Raw genomic sequence first — 18,372 nt, forward strand, 5'->3', positions numbered from 1 at the left:
CACCGCATTCATTTTAAGATGGATGCCGCTGGCAGAGAGCACTTCTCCTCACTCACTCATTTCGCTGTGCGTTTAGCTCTTAGTCATTGGGTCGAGTCTGCTGTCTCTGCATGGAGGCTGCGAGCGCAAGGTATTTCTGTGCAGGGAAGTTGTTGGCAGCGGCCTCTCTTGACAGAGATCAGAAAAGAAACATTGCAGAAGTTCCTGGAAGGCATCTCTTCCATACTAAACAATAAAAGTGGCATTGGCATTAGAACAAACAGAACGCTGCTCTTGTCTGATGTGCATAACATTAAAATCAGCAGTCTCCTTCCATGAGTGTCTGACTGCTGCTGCCTCCTCTGCCCGCTGCACCAGTGAGAACAGCGTCGTTGGCTTTGTGCTGGCAGCAGAGGCCAGCTTTAAAAATAGACGAACGGGTAGGATAGCTGTGGCTAATTACAATCCAGGCGCTGCTACAATTGTCTTCATATACCAGGCCAGGAGAACAATGGCAGACCCAGCCAGGGGGTGGGAACGAGAGGGCGGCCGTGTTGGGCGAAGGGATAACACACACTTTGCCCAAAGTGATAACACCACAAAGGACCTGTCATGGCGTGTGTGTGTGTGTGTGTGTGTGTGTGTGTGTGTGTGTGTGTGTGTGTGTGTACAGCCCAGCTGGAGAAGACCATAGAAATAGAATGAGTAGAACAGACCATGGCAATTTGACTAGTACACCGACATACATCCACCGAGACATCCACTACCCCCCAGCACTGCGTCTCCTGAGACACCCGCTTTTCCCCTTTACTGTGTCCCCTATGACTTCTACTGCCCCCCTTGTACTGTCTCTCTGTTCTCCAGTGTCTCTATATAAATATATATATTTTTAAAGTTTTCCTTCTATCACTGAGACTGCCAATGGCCCCTGGCCTGAGCTAGATTACTCTTCCTGATACGACTGGTGGATTGATGATTCACTTGCTTAGTCAAATGTATTGATTGTAAGTCGCTTTGGAATAAGGCGTCTGCTAAATGGCAAAAATGTAAATGTAAAACATACAGAAGAGAAGATACAAATTGAAAGGCCGCGCCATAACAGCTAAGCACAATTTGACTGAACATACCAATGCCAGTTGAGGGTTGTTAATATTGTTAATAAAGGGTTGTTAAATAAAGCTGTCAGCTAAAACTAAATGGTACGCCAATTCTATCAAAAAGACAGCCAGTCTGTCTCTGACTATGGAGGGGGCAAACAAAGCTCCTCTGTTGCCCCCGACGACTGGGGTAATCATTATTATAAGCGTCTGTGGATGGAACATTATATGAGCCGTGCCCTGGTCTTTCAAATGTACCACAAGGCATGTCAAAATTAGAAAATACACTAATAAAAATACACATCATACTGACACCAACAAATACAATACCCTATATTTTTATGCCTGTACCACCCTCACTTCAGCCCTCTCTCTTTTTCCCTCTCTGTCTCCACGGCTCTGCACGTGAGCAACAGTGCTAAGACTATTTGAACATTGGCCGTCGATATGCAGCACCGTTCATTTCGGCCCCGACACCATAATGGTGTGGACAGGGAATAAACGTTCCCCCGTATGGCTTCAGCTGCGGTGAGCACCAGATATGAAGCCTCAGCATCGATCCACCTAGGCCTACAAACCAATTACTCCAACCCCTGTGACTGCTGCCTCTACACAGGCAGGGAGCGGGGATAAGCAGGATAATACTCCTTCCTCTTGCAGACAGGTTGTTTTAATTATTCCCCCCAATCAATGACTGTCATATTCAGGGACATATCTCAGCTGTTAGAAGAGGGATCAATGGCCATCGCTTTTGGTCAGGCAGCCCGATCAATTCACACAGGGGACAGGTGCTGCTTTCCCGCGTGGCCCTGTTCAAGGGGTGGATTTCACTGTCGATACAAACACAAACACAAACACAAACACACACCCACACACACCCACACACACCCACACCCACACACACACACACACACACACACACACACACACACACACACACCCAAGCACCCACCCACCCACCCACCCACTCCATCAACAAGTGTTCAGCATCTGTTACGGCAATGGGAGCTGCTACTAAAAAAACAGAGACAACAAGTCAATTTTATAGCATGCTTGGGAAACAATCAAGGTTTAGAAACAATTAAGGTGAATCCACACCAGTACTGGGAGTCTGAATTCAATGGAGCGATTATAACACCTATAGTCACCTATAGTCCAGGTGAATCGGCTAGCAGAGAGATATGAAGGATACTTAAACTAAGCAAGAGTACATTTATTGCTGAAGATAGCAGGCGCCACATTGAAAGAGGGCAACATCCAAGACAATTCTGTGGATTGATTTATGGAGCTGCTGCCTGGCCTCGCCACTCTGCAGCCCCTGATGAGCTAGCTGTTTTCCCTCTCAGCTCTTTTCATATGGTAACATGACCCTGACGAACACACGTCCTCTGTTCCCACTCATTACTGCCTGCTCTGGGACTGGGACTGGGAGAAAGAGAGGGAGAGAGAGAGAGAGAGAGAGAGAGAGAGAGAGAGAGAGAGAGAGAGAGAGAGAGAGAGAGAGAGAGAGAGAGAGGGAGAGGGAGAGAGAGAGAGAGAGAGAGAGAGAGAGAGAGAGAGAGAGAGAGAGAGAGAGAGAGAGAGAGAGAGAGAGAGAGAGAGAGAGAAAGGGCACAGTGGTTGTGATTTATCTAAATATACGCTCCTTAAGTCCAAAATCTGCAATTGCTCTCTTCCCCCTTTCCCAGTGTCAGGCATCTTTCTCCCATGCAGGGCTGTCACCTCCTCGACACACCACATCCCAACATAGACCCCACAGGCTCCCGGAGGTGTGCTGTGAGCTCTGAGTGTCTGTTCGCTGCCCCCCCCCCCCCCCCTCCCTCTGCGCAGCCCTGGGCAGATGAGAGTGACAGAGTGACGGTCCATGCTCTGTGGTTCTCCGGGGGGGACTCCTGGTCCTCAGTGGCCCAGCTGTAAAGAGTGTGTCTGGGGCTGCAGCACGGCAAGGTAAGGGTCAGAGCCATGAGCCAGGTGCCTGTCAGCGGTGTCAGCAGGCCCTGTGTATTAGGCACTAAGAGGTGTCAGTTACCTGCAGGAGCGGCTAAGGGCTGTCACCTCGCTGCTGTTTCTGTGAAGCTATGCCTCCACAGCTGTCCCGGGGAACACATTTAAACTGAGATGGATTACTGCTGGCAAATATAGCAGGAGAAAGTACGGAAGATGATGAAGTTCAATAAATACAGAACAGGTTCTTTTCCAATTATTATCAGCGTAGCAACAAAACTCCCAACGTAGTATAAGTCATACACATTTTGGAATATTACTCCAAAAATCTAATGCACAATATCTAGCAGTTGATTGGATCTACTGTAAAAATGTATATTCAGAAATATACTAACAATAGAAAATCTATCTAAATACAGCCTTAGGGTCATACAACCCATTCCTCCTGTCATGTGAAAGGAGATTTGATTATGATTCAGGGTTACCAGTGCCTATGTGAGGGCATCAATAGGGGCAGCTCCGTGTTGAGGAGAGCCTTCCCCTCCTGGGAGCCCGTGTCAGGTCCTGCCATCGTCAAACTACCAGAGAGTCCTCAGTCGCCTGGACACGATGACTCAAATCTGGAACAAATACGAAATGCGCCTGGCTCCCACCGAGAGCATCGCCAAGAATTCCCAGTCTTCTCTGGTGACGTGTGTCACTGCCGATTTATCACACGGCCGGCGGGGTCAGAGGTCAAGTGTGCTCTTTCTCAAAGTAAACTGGGAGGCACATCGTTGGCACATGTGACGCCAGAGTCTGCTCATGTGGATAGAGGACAGTCTTACTACAAGCTGCTGAGGGTGACTGAACAGCTAGGCTCACGAAACAGTGTTTTTGGCACTCAAGATGTAATTATAAGGAAGATCATTCTGCATTAAATCTAATGTATAATATGCTGTAGTTAATTTGATCTGAAAAACATTATCAAAGAGAAAGCGAGTCTCAGGGCAGGGTATTAAATGGGTTTTTAAACAACATTCGTAATGTTAAACAACATTCGTAATAGTTGGTAAATCCAAGAGATACCATATAACCAGTCACTGTTTGCTCACATGTAAGACAATATGTAGATGATTTGTGTTTGTGAGTGACAGAAACAAATGAATGTGATTATCTGTCTGTTCACTAATCACAGCTTTGTATATTGGGAGAATAAGAGAGAAGAAAACTGTACCCATGTAATCAGTTGGTGATTGTCTTTGATAAGTACACAGCAGCTTACTCTAAGTAAGGCGTTACAGAATGTAATTAAAACACTGCTTTAGATGATAGTCTCGTGATGGCTACAAGATTGCTCTGATGGGGAATGGACTAACAAAAACCGCCAAAAAAACACCAAATTGAGCATCCTGTTCCTTCCAAAAAAAATATTGGAGCAGAGGAAATTATGATGGCACTTAAGTAGGATTCTGAATGTGAATAAAAGAAATACCAAATAAGAATCCCTGAAATATAAAAATGTTGTGAACCAGGATTTGTGCTTTTGGTCAATCCTCCAGAGTCGACATCATGAAGTTGATAAAGTTGGTCAAGCATGGTCAAAACAATTACACTCAGACAAGATACAAGCCATCCAATAAAAGAGGGTTTAACCTGAAGCTTCAGGGTAACATGAAAATGACATAGAGGATCTAGTATAATTAGCAAAGAGTGAGCTTTCTAATACATCTCTGATGACACAGAGAGGCTAGGTAGGTGACAGAGGTATTGAGAGTGTGTGTGTGTGTGTGTGTGTGTGTGTGTGTGTGTGTGTGTGTGTGTGTGTGTGTGTGTGCGTGCGTGCGTGCGTGCGTGCGTGCGTGCGTGTGTGTGTGTGTGTGTGAATGTGTGTGTGCGTGTGTGTGTGTGTGTGAGTGTGTGCAATAAAGAAAGAGAGAGGGAGGGAGGGAGGGTAAATGAGGGGGTAAATGAGGGGGTAAATGAGGGGGTAAATGCTTTCTGTTTGCATTCTGTATGCAGGGTTAGCTAATAGCGTTTTCCACTCCTCTGCTTCAACACAGAGCAAACAGCGTTCAGAAAGCAATTACATGATACAGTTTGCTCTGATGTACACTGTATATGTTTGTATGTTGGTAGAGCAAATCACTACAAGGCATGTCCTGAATGTCGGCCTTCAACATTCCTTAAAACACCAATCTGTTTGCATTTCCCATAGAGCATGTGATTGATGGTGCTGGGAGAGGAGTATAAACAAGGCAGAAATCATTTCTGAAGTCTGGCGGCTGAAATGGCTGTGTCACATTATTGCCTCTCAGTAGCACTTGCGACAGTGTGGCGGAGCATTCAAGACACACTCACACCAAACCAAAAGCTTGGCTTTGTTTCGTTTAGGAATGTCAGGTGATTTGTCTTTCAGGGATGAAAAAGCAGCCTTTGGGGAAACTCTTTGTTTCCTTTAAAGAAATCAATGAAAGGGGTGTTTTTATTTGACAGGATGTGGAGAAGGGGGTAAGGGGATTTGGGAAATAGGTTTACAATAGGGTAAGTACAAGGATACTCGGTGGTAGAGCAAGGTAACAAGGTAAATAAATGGATGTTTAGGCTGTGAACTACATGTTGGTAGTGTGAAACAAGCATAGTAACAATGAACAGAATCTAAATAGATGTAGGAGTAGGGATATTAACTCAATTCAAAATACTTCATTCCCAATGCCATGTGATAGGTACAGTATTCCATTTAATCTACTATGGTACACATTAACACGCGTACAACAGCCTTGATGAACCGGTTAAAAGACACTCATACTCATAGTAATTTACTACTATTAGTCCCAAAAGGAAAAAAAAACACCCACTGTTAACTGTCATGTCATATTTCTAGACCTACCATATATCTGGTTTGAACCTTGTAAAGACATGCTATAAGGTTTCATAGATGAATTTACTTATAGTCAGAATGGCAGATATTGAGCACTGCAAAAACAAAGTTGTTGTTTTTTGCAACTGTTTCTTTCCCAATCCCCATAAACTCCTTTCTTTCAAAGCATCTAACTAGGTTTCCCTTTCTCCCTCTCTTACCTCCACCCCACCACTCTGAATAAAACGGGCGATAATGTGCGTGTGCTATCACTGCCCGGCCGGATGAGTTAAGATTTATTTCAAGAGCTCATCCAAACTGACGTGGTGACAGGCCGGATTGTTCTCCGGCCATGATAAATGCCCTATAAACAGGCGCTCGCGGGCTTTTAAATGTGCTAACACTATATCCATACTCACAGAGCGACGTGGGTTGCGACTGTGCTGGGGGAACCAGCAGCACAGGACTTGGCTCTGATCAGCACATTAGAACAGAGAGATGGGATTAGGTTCTGATCCCCAGCCCAAGCAAAACAAATAAACATTTCATGTTTGTGTTCCCAAGGATAACATTCAGAACCGACAAAAAGCCGGTTCAACAAAGCTCTCCTAAATAGCCTTTCATATGCTTTTGATAATCCTATGTGGTACATTCTTGTCAGTGAGGAGGATTACTCACTTTGACAACCTTGTACTGTGGTAAAAAAAAGAAACTATATTCTCCGATTGATATCTACATTTGTGTACTGTGCACACGAGGGTGAGTCCGCTCTACGCCCTGGGCTGAACTGACATGGCAGAGTGATGTCTGGGACTCTCCGAGACGCAGACCACCACATCACCATGTGCTTAGCACACATCTGTGCGCCCAACCTCCCTCCCTGCCTCCCTCACCCACCTCCCCTGCCCGAATTGAGTCAGTGTTGCATCTCTAAATCATACTGTCGAGCAGGGAGAGGCTCCAGAAATAGGTGTGTGTGTGTGTTGAACATCCCCCCCCGCCCCGCCCAGACCCTCCTGTCTCCTCTCTCTCTGTCACAGCACAACGCCCGGGCCCAGAGACCTTAAGGAGGGGTGATGGACAGTGCCTAGATGACAGGGCTGGAAAACAAGCAGATAAATCAGTCTGCACGCCTTCCAAGGGCTCCTCCCCAGTGCCCATCACTCAGACTGACGGGCGGCACCTGACACCCGCCGAGCACCGCCCCTGATTTACTCCTCGCAGCGCTGGCCGAGGGGGGTGGTGGCCCTTCTTACAACTCTTTAGGCCCTATTTACCTCTGGGCCTGTTTATCAACAGAGCTTCAACCAGCCCCTAACCCTGTTCACCGGGGCTATTGTACCGTACGCCCTCAGGGATAAACCTTCAGACAGCGTCATTTTAAAACTGGAATAAACTACTGAGCTCATAAGTATCAGGGGAGGCTTGATAATGAAGGTGAGGGCACTAGAAGAGACATCATACAAGACCTGTACAGTATGACAAGAGTGAGCATTTTTAGACAATGAGCATCAAATGACCACCTTGACCCTACTTAAAATAAATCCAGGGTATTGCCGGCACAGAAATGGACGACAATCTCTAAATGACAACACTTTATTTTTTATTTTTATGGTGATCAGGCAGGCAGGCAGCCTGCTTGGCCAGTGCAGAGGCCCAGAGTCAGCAGCAGTGGAGGAACAGTGAGGCTGGGTGATGATGGAGCCACGCTGGGAGGGAGAGGGAGGCCTCCGGGGAGGATCACGGTGGCTGGCTGGGCTGATGCCATCATAAGCTAGGCTATCAGCAGGCTTACCATTCCCTCTCCCACAGGTCCTATCAGTCTTATGATGGCAGCAGAGGGGAATGGGGGTTAACGTATGCCCAGAGACTGTAACACAACCAAAACAACTATTGGTTAACAGGAATGCATGTTCCGGTACAGCTGATAAATGTTCAGTGTACAGAATGTGATGGTGTAGTGGCTAGAATATGACCTTTGTTACATATTTATTACATGGTAATTATCGGTTTATTACAAATTAACCCCTCAAATGATTATAAATTAACCGCCATAGCGCTAGTGGCAACTGGGCCCATGACCAAAAGCTTTAAAGACACATTACATTGTGAGCTGTCCCCCGGTGTGTGCTGAGAAGCCGCCCGCCTGTGACCACTCCAAATAGCCATCTGTCTGTGCAGGGAGGGTGGGTCGGTGGGGTGGGGGATGGGGTGAGAACCATCAAAAGAACCATCTTATTAAATTATCTCTTGCCTTTTACAGCATGAGCGTGGCCCCAACCCTCTCTTTCCATCTCTCTCTCCCAGGCCAAACATTTGTCTTTCCAGGTGGCAGGCTGTTGGTGTAAATGGGCGGGTGGTAGGAGGGGAGGGCAAAGTCTCTCTCTCTCTCTCACTCACTCACTCTCACTCTCAACCTCTCTCTCAGACCCTCGCCCTCTCTCCCCCTCACTCTGTCCACCCCTTTCTTTCTCTGTCCCTCTCTCTCTCGCTCTCTCTCTCTCTCTCTCTCTCTCTCTCTCTCTCTCTCTCTCTCTCTCTCTCTCTCTCTCTCTCTCTCTCTCTCTCTCTCTCTCTCTCTCTCTCTCTCTCTCTCTCTCTCTCTCTCTCTCTCTCTCTCTCTCTCTCTCTCTCTCTCTCTCTCTCTCTCTCTCTCTCTCTCTCTCTCTCTCTCTCTCTCTCTCTCTCTCTCTCAGGAGTTACAGGAGCCCAGTGCTCAACAGGGGAGAGGGAGATTGATGAGAGACTATAGTGTGCTATACTATTACATTTCATAATGAATCCAGTACTGGAATTTTCAGAGATGTTTAAAATTAAGTATCAGTTAGTACATCCATTAGTCTACACAGGAATCTGCCAAAGTCGACAGCTCATACAATGTGACTACATGCACTAACGAAGCCAGACTGTATGCTGAACTATAACAATAGCAGTAAAGTGCAGTTCCCTACTCCAGTAGTCCCCCCCCACCCCCACCCCCACCCCCACCCCAGTGTCAACCCCCTGGAGACCCACAGACTCGGCAGATGACTGTTTATTTAGCAACACTCTATTAAGCATGGAGACTCCCAACACAAGGTGTGCCACTTTAATTAATTCGTCGGCAGAGGAGCCATAATCAATGAAGCCATTTACATAATGCATGGTTGCAAAATAATCAACGACGAGCATCGCAGCCTGCGCAGAGGACAGGAAGATTCTACAGTCATAGGGTAAATGTATCATCTCCAACCAACATTAGCACTGATAACTAGCGGTAAACCAGGTGAATAACAGCCATAGACCTTTGTATGAGATAACCTATAGTATTATGGAGAGAGAGCTAAGCACTCAGAAAAAAAAGATTAGTATGTTTAGTCCATTACTCAATATACAGTATATACTGTAGTTACAACTCTCTTCACTTCAATTCCCCAGGATGTCCTATCACTCCCATTTATGTTATCTATCCCAATCCCTCTCTCCCTCTGACTCATCCGTTCTGAGGATGAGTAGTACCCCCAAGGTTTTCTAAAACATCACAATCATTTCTCACAGATAATTAGCCTGACCAGCCAGTAACCTTCTGTAAAACAATAGAGGAGAAAAGCCTCCCACACTAAAGCGCCTTGCCTCAGTTGACATTTAGACAGGGGTGTGTGTTTTTGTGCTACCAGTCTCTTACACTGTCCTCAATATAGTACCCGCTGTCCGACTGCAGCCTGGTAAAAACCCCTGCAATGTTGACACAAGTTTCTCTATTTTTGAGCATTCCTTATCTATGTCTAAGGTCCTGAGTGATCTGACTGAGTGTACAGTATAACTATAATCCCCCAGAACAAACATGTCTACAGTAAACATGTTGTCCACCACAAATGTAGAGCCCCTCCGTGTGTGAAATGGTGACCATTATTCAAACGCATATGACTGAAAAGTTCCTGGAATGTGTTGTGCTTGTTTGACTAATTATCGGTCTTGCTTCTTTGAGGTAGGCTGGAAATGTGTGTAGTGGTTATTTTGATTCACTTTCAAATATTTGACAGTATTACGGTGCAGTCTGAAAAGGGTTGTAAACTCTTCTCTTTGCATCCTATTATGAAGTGTTTATTAATGATAACAAACTATCACTGTAGCTGCACCATCACGTGCTGAACAGATGTCTATAGCGAGACGCTTCATTCACCCAGGTTTCGTCAAAATCGTCCCAGTGGTGTCAGAGATAAAGCGTGTGACATACGAACTGACAGAAGGAGTGTGATATCCAATCCATGGTCTCCTCTCCGATTTGCTCATGGGGGACAACGAAGAGGTGTGTTGATCTGCCTGCATTTTGAACATTAAGATTTTTCAAAATGATTTTCAAAAGTTCCTAACTGTGTTACTCCAAAGAAGAAAGTGGAAGGTCAGAGAGCAGCCATACTTGTTGGCATATATTATTCCCCTATCCTGCATGTAGACAGGCTATGAAATAGCGACATTTGAAAAATGCTCCTGGGTCTAATCAACAAATATCCATTCTAGAGTCACCCATTACACCCGCTTAGCCAACCAATAATATTGATGTTGCTTTCTCCCCATAGAGATGTACAATAGCAGACTGTGTAGAGTTGGGAGCGGTGGCCAGTGTGACACCACAAAGTACATACAATATGGTGCACAAACTTGTAGCGATAACAGCAAAAAAACAAGATCAACAAGTAAATAAAAAATAAATTCTATAAAAAAGAAAAATGGTCACTTTGAACCAAATAATTAATTAAAATATCATTTGTTTGTTTACAAGTTGTTAAAGGAGTAGGGGCGTAAGCCTGTAAAAATTCTGCCACTGAGATGAAATTCAGTTCGAAGTTCAACATCTTAAGGTTAGGCCTAATATAAAACCCCGAAATGGACTTGCAGTGTCGGACGGACATCAGCTGTTGTGTTTCTGCATGGACGCACGATTCGAAGAGGCAGCCACCAGAGACAAAAAGGTGAAAATCAGTGAGTCCACTCCACTCGAACACCCCTGGACTTAACATGTTTATATCCAAACCAAGTATCGGGTAGGACACTCCGTTTTAGATAGCTCTTCCCTGATAGTACCAATTAAATATAGTCATTTCAATCATTAGGAAGCTTTTAGAAACCTTGAATGTTACATTGGAGCATTTAAGTCTAGAGCAGAAATAATTATGACTAAAATGTCAACATAAAAGTAACATCTTCCTGTACAGACTACATCTACATCTCAAGTGGAAATTCTGGAAATTCACCTTGCATTACTTGTCTCTAATCAAGTAGTAAATATCCACCTCTCCCCGGGCTGACAAAGACGAAACAGTGATCAATTATAACAGCTCAGTGTGATGGCTGGGGAGCTTCTGCCCAAAGGGGGAAACATTTACTAATGGCCCAATAGCTCCCTTGCTCCGCATTCAATAATAATAAACTTGGAAAACAAACACAAAGGCATAAACTGATTTCTGGAACTTTCTGTGTTGCTCTTTTATCGGAAAGTGGATGATAAAATATTCATGGGTTGCTATGGTCGGGCAAAGAAGTTTCTCAAGCTGGAGGACAGTGGAGAGGGAGACAACAGCACTTTGAATCATGACAGCAGAGACCCTCTTTATCCAGCTACCCAGCACGCTCAGCATAACCATACATCCACCTGCAAAAATACAGTGAACCAATGAACACGGGCCTTAACATGAAGTTGTCTTACAATGACAAGCAGCATCAAGTCTGAAAAATACATGTGTATATATGCATATAGATGTATGCCATCTACACTATTGTCAGTCAAATGTTTCCTCTCAGCGTAAGATTACTGAGAACTAATCCCCTCCCTCAGACAAGGTGGTTGACTGGGCTCTGTGAGCTGCAGAGAGGAGAAAATGAAGAGGCTAGGAGGAGAGGGAAGAGAAGGGAAGCACAAGGCTGAGACAAGCTACCATGGGATCATCTCTGTTCTGAGCGCAACATTAGGGAAGGAGCCAGAGCAGGGACTATGGCAACAACCAGGAACGGTTTAACCTTGTACAGCTCTGTTCTTGTTGACTGCATTTTCCGATAACAGGCATTACCCTCTGAGCTTTTCAGAAGCCGCAGACCCTGGTGAGGTCTTAAGAAAGTGCAACATAAAAAATGGCTTGAACTTTTCCACCCCACCATTCACTGTCATGACAACGGAGATGACCTAATGGAAAGCCTTTCAAGATGTACAGTCAGCCTAATATCATCGTATTGTATTATATCAATTGAAAACAACACTGGGTACGTCTGGGATTAGAATTTAGCAAGAGAGCCTTCTTTTCTGTTCTGAAGGCAACTCATTAGAGGACAGGATCTAATTCACACTAAGCACATTAAAAAAGCAGAATAAATACTATTTTTATTGCAAGTATTATGTCAATGTACATTGCAGTATGAAATTGTACAGCATCCCTTCTGATTGCAGTGGGCCACCAATATAAAGGAATACTTCATTAACAAGGCAGAATCTCATCCTTAATCAACGTGTCCTTCTAACAGTTCTGCCCAGGTATTACAAGAATCCTGCAATGATTTTTTTGTTATTTTTACCCGCAGGGAGAATGCTTGGAGAAGGCCCATAATTGGGCCTATGATAGTCTTGTCAATTTGGAGAGAGGCTTCCTAACAGGACAAGCTGGGAGAAATTGTCTGCAGCACAATCATAGAGGCATGCACACGCCAATACATCCTGCAGACGGAATCATTAAGACCAGCCAGGCTGCAACACTGTGCTGTGCTCATGTAAATAACCACATCAACTTTCTTCTTCAAAAAGACATGGGTCCTTTGATCACTCTGAAGCTAGTTTCTTGACACCTCTGACAGGTGAGGAGCTCTCTGTTCTTTAAGCTGCTGTTCAGTACATGGAGGAGGATATGGAGGACATCCACAAGGTGTGTGCATATCAACAGAATAACTGGATAGAAAAAGGGTTTCCAGGGCAACATTATAACTGATCTAATCTAAACCGATTGGCTTTGTCACACTAACACATCTCTTTCTAACAAATGCTGGAGAGACCTGGACTAAACCATGGACTAATCAAAACACTGAACCGAAGAAAAGGCTGGGTCCTCGAAAAAATAAACATCCTCAATAAATCAAAATGACTTCAGAAGATGATCACAGATGGTGAGGCCCAGGAAAGGCCTCTCCAAATTCCCCTGTGCCTCCAAGTGCCTCACACATTTCCCAGGCTGCCTTCAACACTTTCCCAAAATAGACCACTGCCTATTACGAATGCAAATAAAAAACATGACTTGAGACCAGCGCTGAGGGTCTGTGTGTTAATTGTCAGGTGTAGTGGTTGTGGTTTGGCACCCGAGGAATAAACATGATTGACACAAAATCGAAAAAAAAGGTTGATCGCGAATGTCTAACCATGATGCGTCCAATTTGGACACGTTCCGATGAAGATAAAGTCTGTGGATGGAGAACCCAAGTACTTTGGGGACTGAGTACACACATCACAGATGGCATCATTTGTATACAATACAGTGGGCCTCATATACCTCATATGGCCTCATATACTGCACATACATGCATCCACGCACATACACACATAAGAGCAGTTTTCAGGGCAAGCAGCTCGGCCATGTGGACAGTCAGTCAGTCACTCACCCCACTGCAGTGGAGCCAGCTGCAGATGCTCCAGGACCAGCTGGTTCAAGACTCCCTCCACACTGGCCTCTCCCTGGCGTCGCAGAGACGGGTGGCAACTGGTTAAGGAGAAAACCCGCTGGGGGGGCTCAGGTGCCCCAAACATGAACAGATACACACTTGCAACAGTTTATTTACAGTGGGCTATGTACTGTAGCATAAGCAACATATTCATAACACCCTTATGAATTCAGTCATAGGTCATTGTGAAAAACTACGATTAAGCAATATAACACTTCAGAAGAAGCTGGCAATGTTTTATTCACAAAGAGCTTGCGTTTATCACAGGACTGAAATGTGAGAAATGTTCATAGACAAAAACAACCTACAGTACTAAGCCAAATAGAGAGAGGGGGGGTGTTGTACATGATTCTTCAGTTAAGCTTGGAGCTTGGACTGCAGAAGCAGATCAGAGCCCGCTGGTCCATGGTTGCCTAGTGACCCTGTTGGGAGAGCTGAGGGCAGAGACTTGCTGGTTGCCATAATGGTATGTTCATGTTCAGTATAGAGAGATCTGAGATATCTCTTGGACGTACTGTACAGTAGAGGCACACACAGTGCTGCTCATCATATAAACCTAGTCCTACTGTATAAACCTAGTCATATAAACCTAGTCCTACTGTATAAACCTAGTCCTACTGTATAAACCTAGTCATATAAACCTAGTCCTACTGTATAAACCTAGTCCTACTGTATAAACCTAGTCCTACTGCTGTATAAACCTAGTCCTACTGTATAAACCTAGTCCTACTGTATAAACCTAGTCCTATAAACCTAGTCCTACTGTATAAACCTAGTCCTATAAACCTAGTCCTACTGTATAAACCTAGTCCTACTGTATAAACCTAGTCATACTGTATAAACCTAGTCATTCTGTATAAACCTAGTCCTATAAACCTAGCCCTACTGTATAAACCTAGTCATATAAACCTAGTCCTACTGTATAAACCTAGTCCTATAAACCTAGTCCTACTGTATAAACCTAGTCCTATAAACCTAGTCCTACTGTATAAACCTAGTCCTACTGTATAAACCTAGTCATACTGTATAAACCTAGTCCTACTGTATAAACCTAGTCCTACTGTATAAACCTAGTCCTACTGTATAAAGCTAGTCCTATAAACCTAGTCCTACTGTATAAACCTAGTCCTACTGTATAAACCTAGTCCCAACTCTCGAAACAGACCAGAATGGCCACGCCCCATTGTGTCTCATTGAGATAACATGGGAAACTACTGCGTAGTTTCCTAGTCTAGATGCTACATTCACAGAAAGAATTATGTCACATTAGTTAGAAAACAAATGTATTGCATGATCATTGACAAAATATGGTTGTTGTCAAGCTGTTTCTTTGCTGAAGTCCCTTGGAGGAGCATTTGCTGTTCATTTTTCATTCACTTTCCTTGGCCTCTATTGAGAACCTTGTCTCCTTGTATAACACAATCATTAGCCTATAGCAGCATTAAAGCAACATTTTTAAAAATCCCCACCTCTTGGTTTTATCCTCTTTGATTGAGCTGCTATTGAAGAAGCAGATTATGGGTATCTCAGTATTCTAACATATCTGGTTGTATTGTAGCAAGGTAAAGTCAAAGGTAATTTATTCCAATGTATTAACAACGGTAATGGTAAATCATATCCATTTATAAACCACATTAGAGATGATGTAATTAGATCTCTGAAAAGTGAAATTGTCTTATTGTAACTATCCAAAAAGTAATAAAGTAAATGCATTTTCTGACTCCAGGCAATTATCATTATTATGATGTAATAGGTTTCACAAGCTCTAAAGTTACTACAGTAACATCTTCTTACAAATCACAGAAAACATACCATTTAAAACACCAACAAGGTCATTAGCAGTGCAGCATGGATACTATTAACGAATAACTATCTTACAGTGAGGGAACGTGTGTGTCATTGGCTGGCATAGACTATCATTGTCTAACTCTCATTGCATAGACTAACTCAAGATCTGTGTGTATAAGTCCAGTTATTGCACACATTTTCCCATTGACATCAATGCAGTGTTGGAGATACAGGTGCAGATCCCAAGTTAGGATTGCACCTATAAAGACTAACTAGAAATGTTTAGTATTATTACTAATTAGTATTTTGGCCAATGAACAATGCCAACAATGGAATTGTCTCCTCTCATCCACAAATGAAAAGCCCAAATTGACTATGTACTGGAGAGCTCCACACCACCATTGAAATATATAAACGGATATGAGTGTTGGGTGCATGTGCACCAGAGATACTCCAACAGTACCGTGACTACATGTACACTGTACAGTACTATATATCGCCGGTCTGCAGGTTCTCGCCCGCAGGCATCCGTCTTAAACACATGCTGCTGAATAAAACATGTGCAGACTAAAAACCCACTACAGGTGACATAAAAACCCTACAGGTGATGTTTTTTACTCAAAAGGCTGGTAATAAGAGGACAGGTGCTGTGGTACAGAGTCTTGTCTCGTTGCCTGCAGTGTGCCACTTTAGCTCGGCTCATCACATGAAGTAGCTAATGGTAGGCATACAGCCTAGTACCCAGGAGCTAAAGTGCAATGAAAATGGAACTAGGCAGCACCCCCTTGTGATATAGACTTCCTACATCCCTGTCTGTGACGCCACTCTGATTCCTTGGCCAGGAACCACATTTTCTCGCAAACACAGACACATTCTTTTGCCTGTACAAATCTGATGGGAGTACAAAAGAGTACATTGAGGGGCTAACTGCTGAACCTTTCCATAGTGATCATTAAGCCAATTGGAGAGTTGACTATGGATGCTCATGTCCCAGTGCTCAAATACACCTTGCTGCCATAAAGTAATTACCCTGATAATATGTTATGATAAGGACAACCAGATCATTTACACCAGCTGACAGTTTGAATAATGGGTGAAAATAGGTGTTGTAAAAATATCACCTACAGCTGAATATTTCCCTTTCCTCAGTTCCAGGGACTGCAGTACATATACAGAGAAAGTGTCACCACCAACTAATGCCAAACGTTGCTATTGCTATACAGTATGACACAATGAGTCTTCGGAGTGAGGAGAAGAGAGTGGTGATTCGTAGCTGTCCCCGCCTCACACAGGCTCCTACAGGGCATCGTATTATGGAGCTCTGAAGATGGGGCACACACTGTACAGTGATCTGCAATGCCCCTACCCTGGACAGTTAGTTGGCGTTAGTTTCTGTGTTCTGCGTTTGACTGACTGTCGTTCTGTCAACATGTAAAGCTTCCATGGGTCTCTTGAAAGGCGCTATATAAATCTCAGCTATTATTATTACATGGCTGGGGGACACTCCCCCCTCGCCTCTGACATCCATCCACATCCCTCTCCAGGCCTGGATCATGTAAGGAGTCTGTGCCCTTGCCATGTGGAGGGGTAGAGGGGCTGGGAGTTGGAGGCGATGGGGAAGGGGGGAGAGGAGGTGTCTGAGAATGAGACTTGACATGAAAAACCTCTTCTTGAAGGGATGCTATAACAGGCCTCTGCCTCGCCGGCTGGCTGTGAAGTAGGTCTGTTTGGCTGGAACTATTTTGAGGTGATTGTCATCATCAGAGTAGAAACATTACACTACCCTATTAATCACTTCTTGGACATTAATAATACCAGTTATGAACAAATTGCACCTATTGACCAAGATATTTAGTTTGCATAACTGTGGCCACAATCCTAGCTTCCTGGCCAGCCCTAATATGGTGTTTGGTGTAATTCATCTGAAAATGTAATTAAAACCCAAATGACCACGTGGTGCCACTGTGCGACACACACCCAGGCCTGATCAGCCTGTGGTGGGCCAACCTCGGCAGAAGGTGTCTTGTGATAACTGGCCGAAACACCCAATGAGGTTGGGGACCACAACTGAAGATGTGTCGTACTGGTGGCACCACGTGATCATTGCCAAATTCCACTCCACCCAAGAGGACATCTCCAACTCCACTCAATTGTTGTGCTGAATATTTAGGGATTTTAACAACCAGTCCTATTAAGAATCCTCAGGGGTGTTGTGGTGCGTGTAAACTAACTAAAATAAAAGCTAACCTTACTAACCTTTTGTAATGGTGAGTTATGTTAACATCCTGTATGAGATAGCATTATCACCTCCAGTACAAGAGAGGCAGCCTAACTATCTGAACTCTCTGTATTAGAGCACATACCTTTATATATAACTAAACCAAATTCAATAAAATAATCAAACAACCCGATTCTGTATTGTGTCACCTGCAGCTCTCTCAAGAGTTACTGCAGGAGCACAATTGTAACCTTCATTCCTACCAACATGCTAAAACAAATGCACATAATCATGGGAATGTTAATGCAAAAATTAAATGGAAAATATGATGGAAAGTTCAATAGCTCAGGGACCAGATTAATAATTAATTGCACACCTTCCCCCAACAACTTGACAGGCAATTCAAGAAGAATTGCCAAGATTAGATCAATCCTTTCTTTTGAAGATGCTGAGGTTCTGATCCATTCTTTTGTGACATCCAGATTAGATTATTGTAATGTCCTTTTGTCGGGATTGCCAAGAAAGAGCTTCCATGGCATACAAATGGTCCAAAATGCTGCAGCTCGCATTTTGACTGGGTCCAAGAAATACGACCATATTTCACCAGTGCTGGCCTCCCTTCATTGGCTCCCTGTCCATGTTAGAGCGGATTTCAAGTTGCTCCTGCTAACTTACAAAGCTATAAATGGCACCGCTCCTTCTTATTTAAAGGACCTTCTCGTCCCATATGTGCCCTCAAGGGCTCTGCGCTCACAAGGCTCTGCCCTGCTCACTATTCCTAGGGTTAGAAGAAAGACAATCGGTGAGCGTGCGTTCTCTTTCCGGGCACC

At 44.2% G+C, this 18,372-nt stretch overlaps 1 protein-coding gene across 1 annotated transcript in view; it reads right to left on the minus strand.

The window, feature by feature from the left end:
• The window catches only part of trappc9 (trafficking protein particle complex subunit 9), a 203,413-nt gene that overhangs the window by 40,449 nt on the left and 144,592 nt on the right, over positions 1 to 18,372 (minus strand). The window contains exon 20 of the mRNA XM_080532446.1: positions 13,477 to 13,567. Coding sequence (XP_080388572.1) covers positions 13,477 to 13,567 — 91 coding nt within the window. The remainder of the gene's footprint in view (positions 1 to 13,476; positions 13,568 to 18,372) is intronic.

Source organism: Nansenia antarctica (assembly GCF_963989245.1).
Source record: "Nansenia antarctica genome assembly, chromosome: 5".
NCBI classification, from domain to species: Eukaryota; Metazoa; Chordata; class Actinopteri; order Argentiniformes; family Microstomatidae; genus Nansenia; species Nansenia antarctica.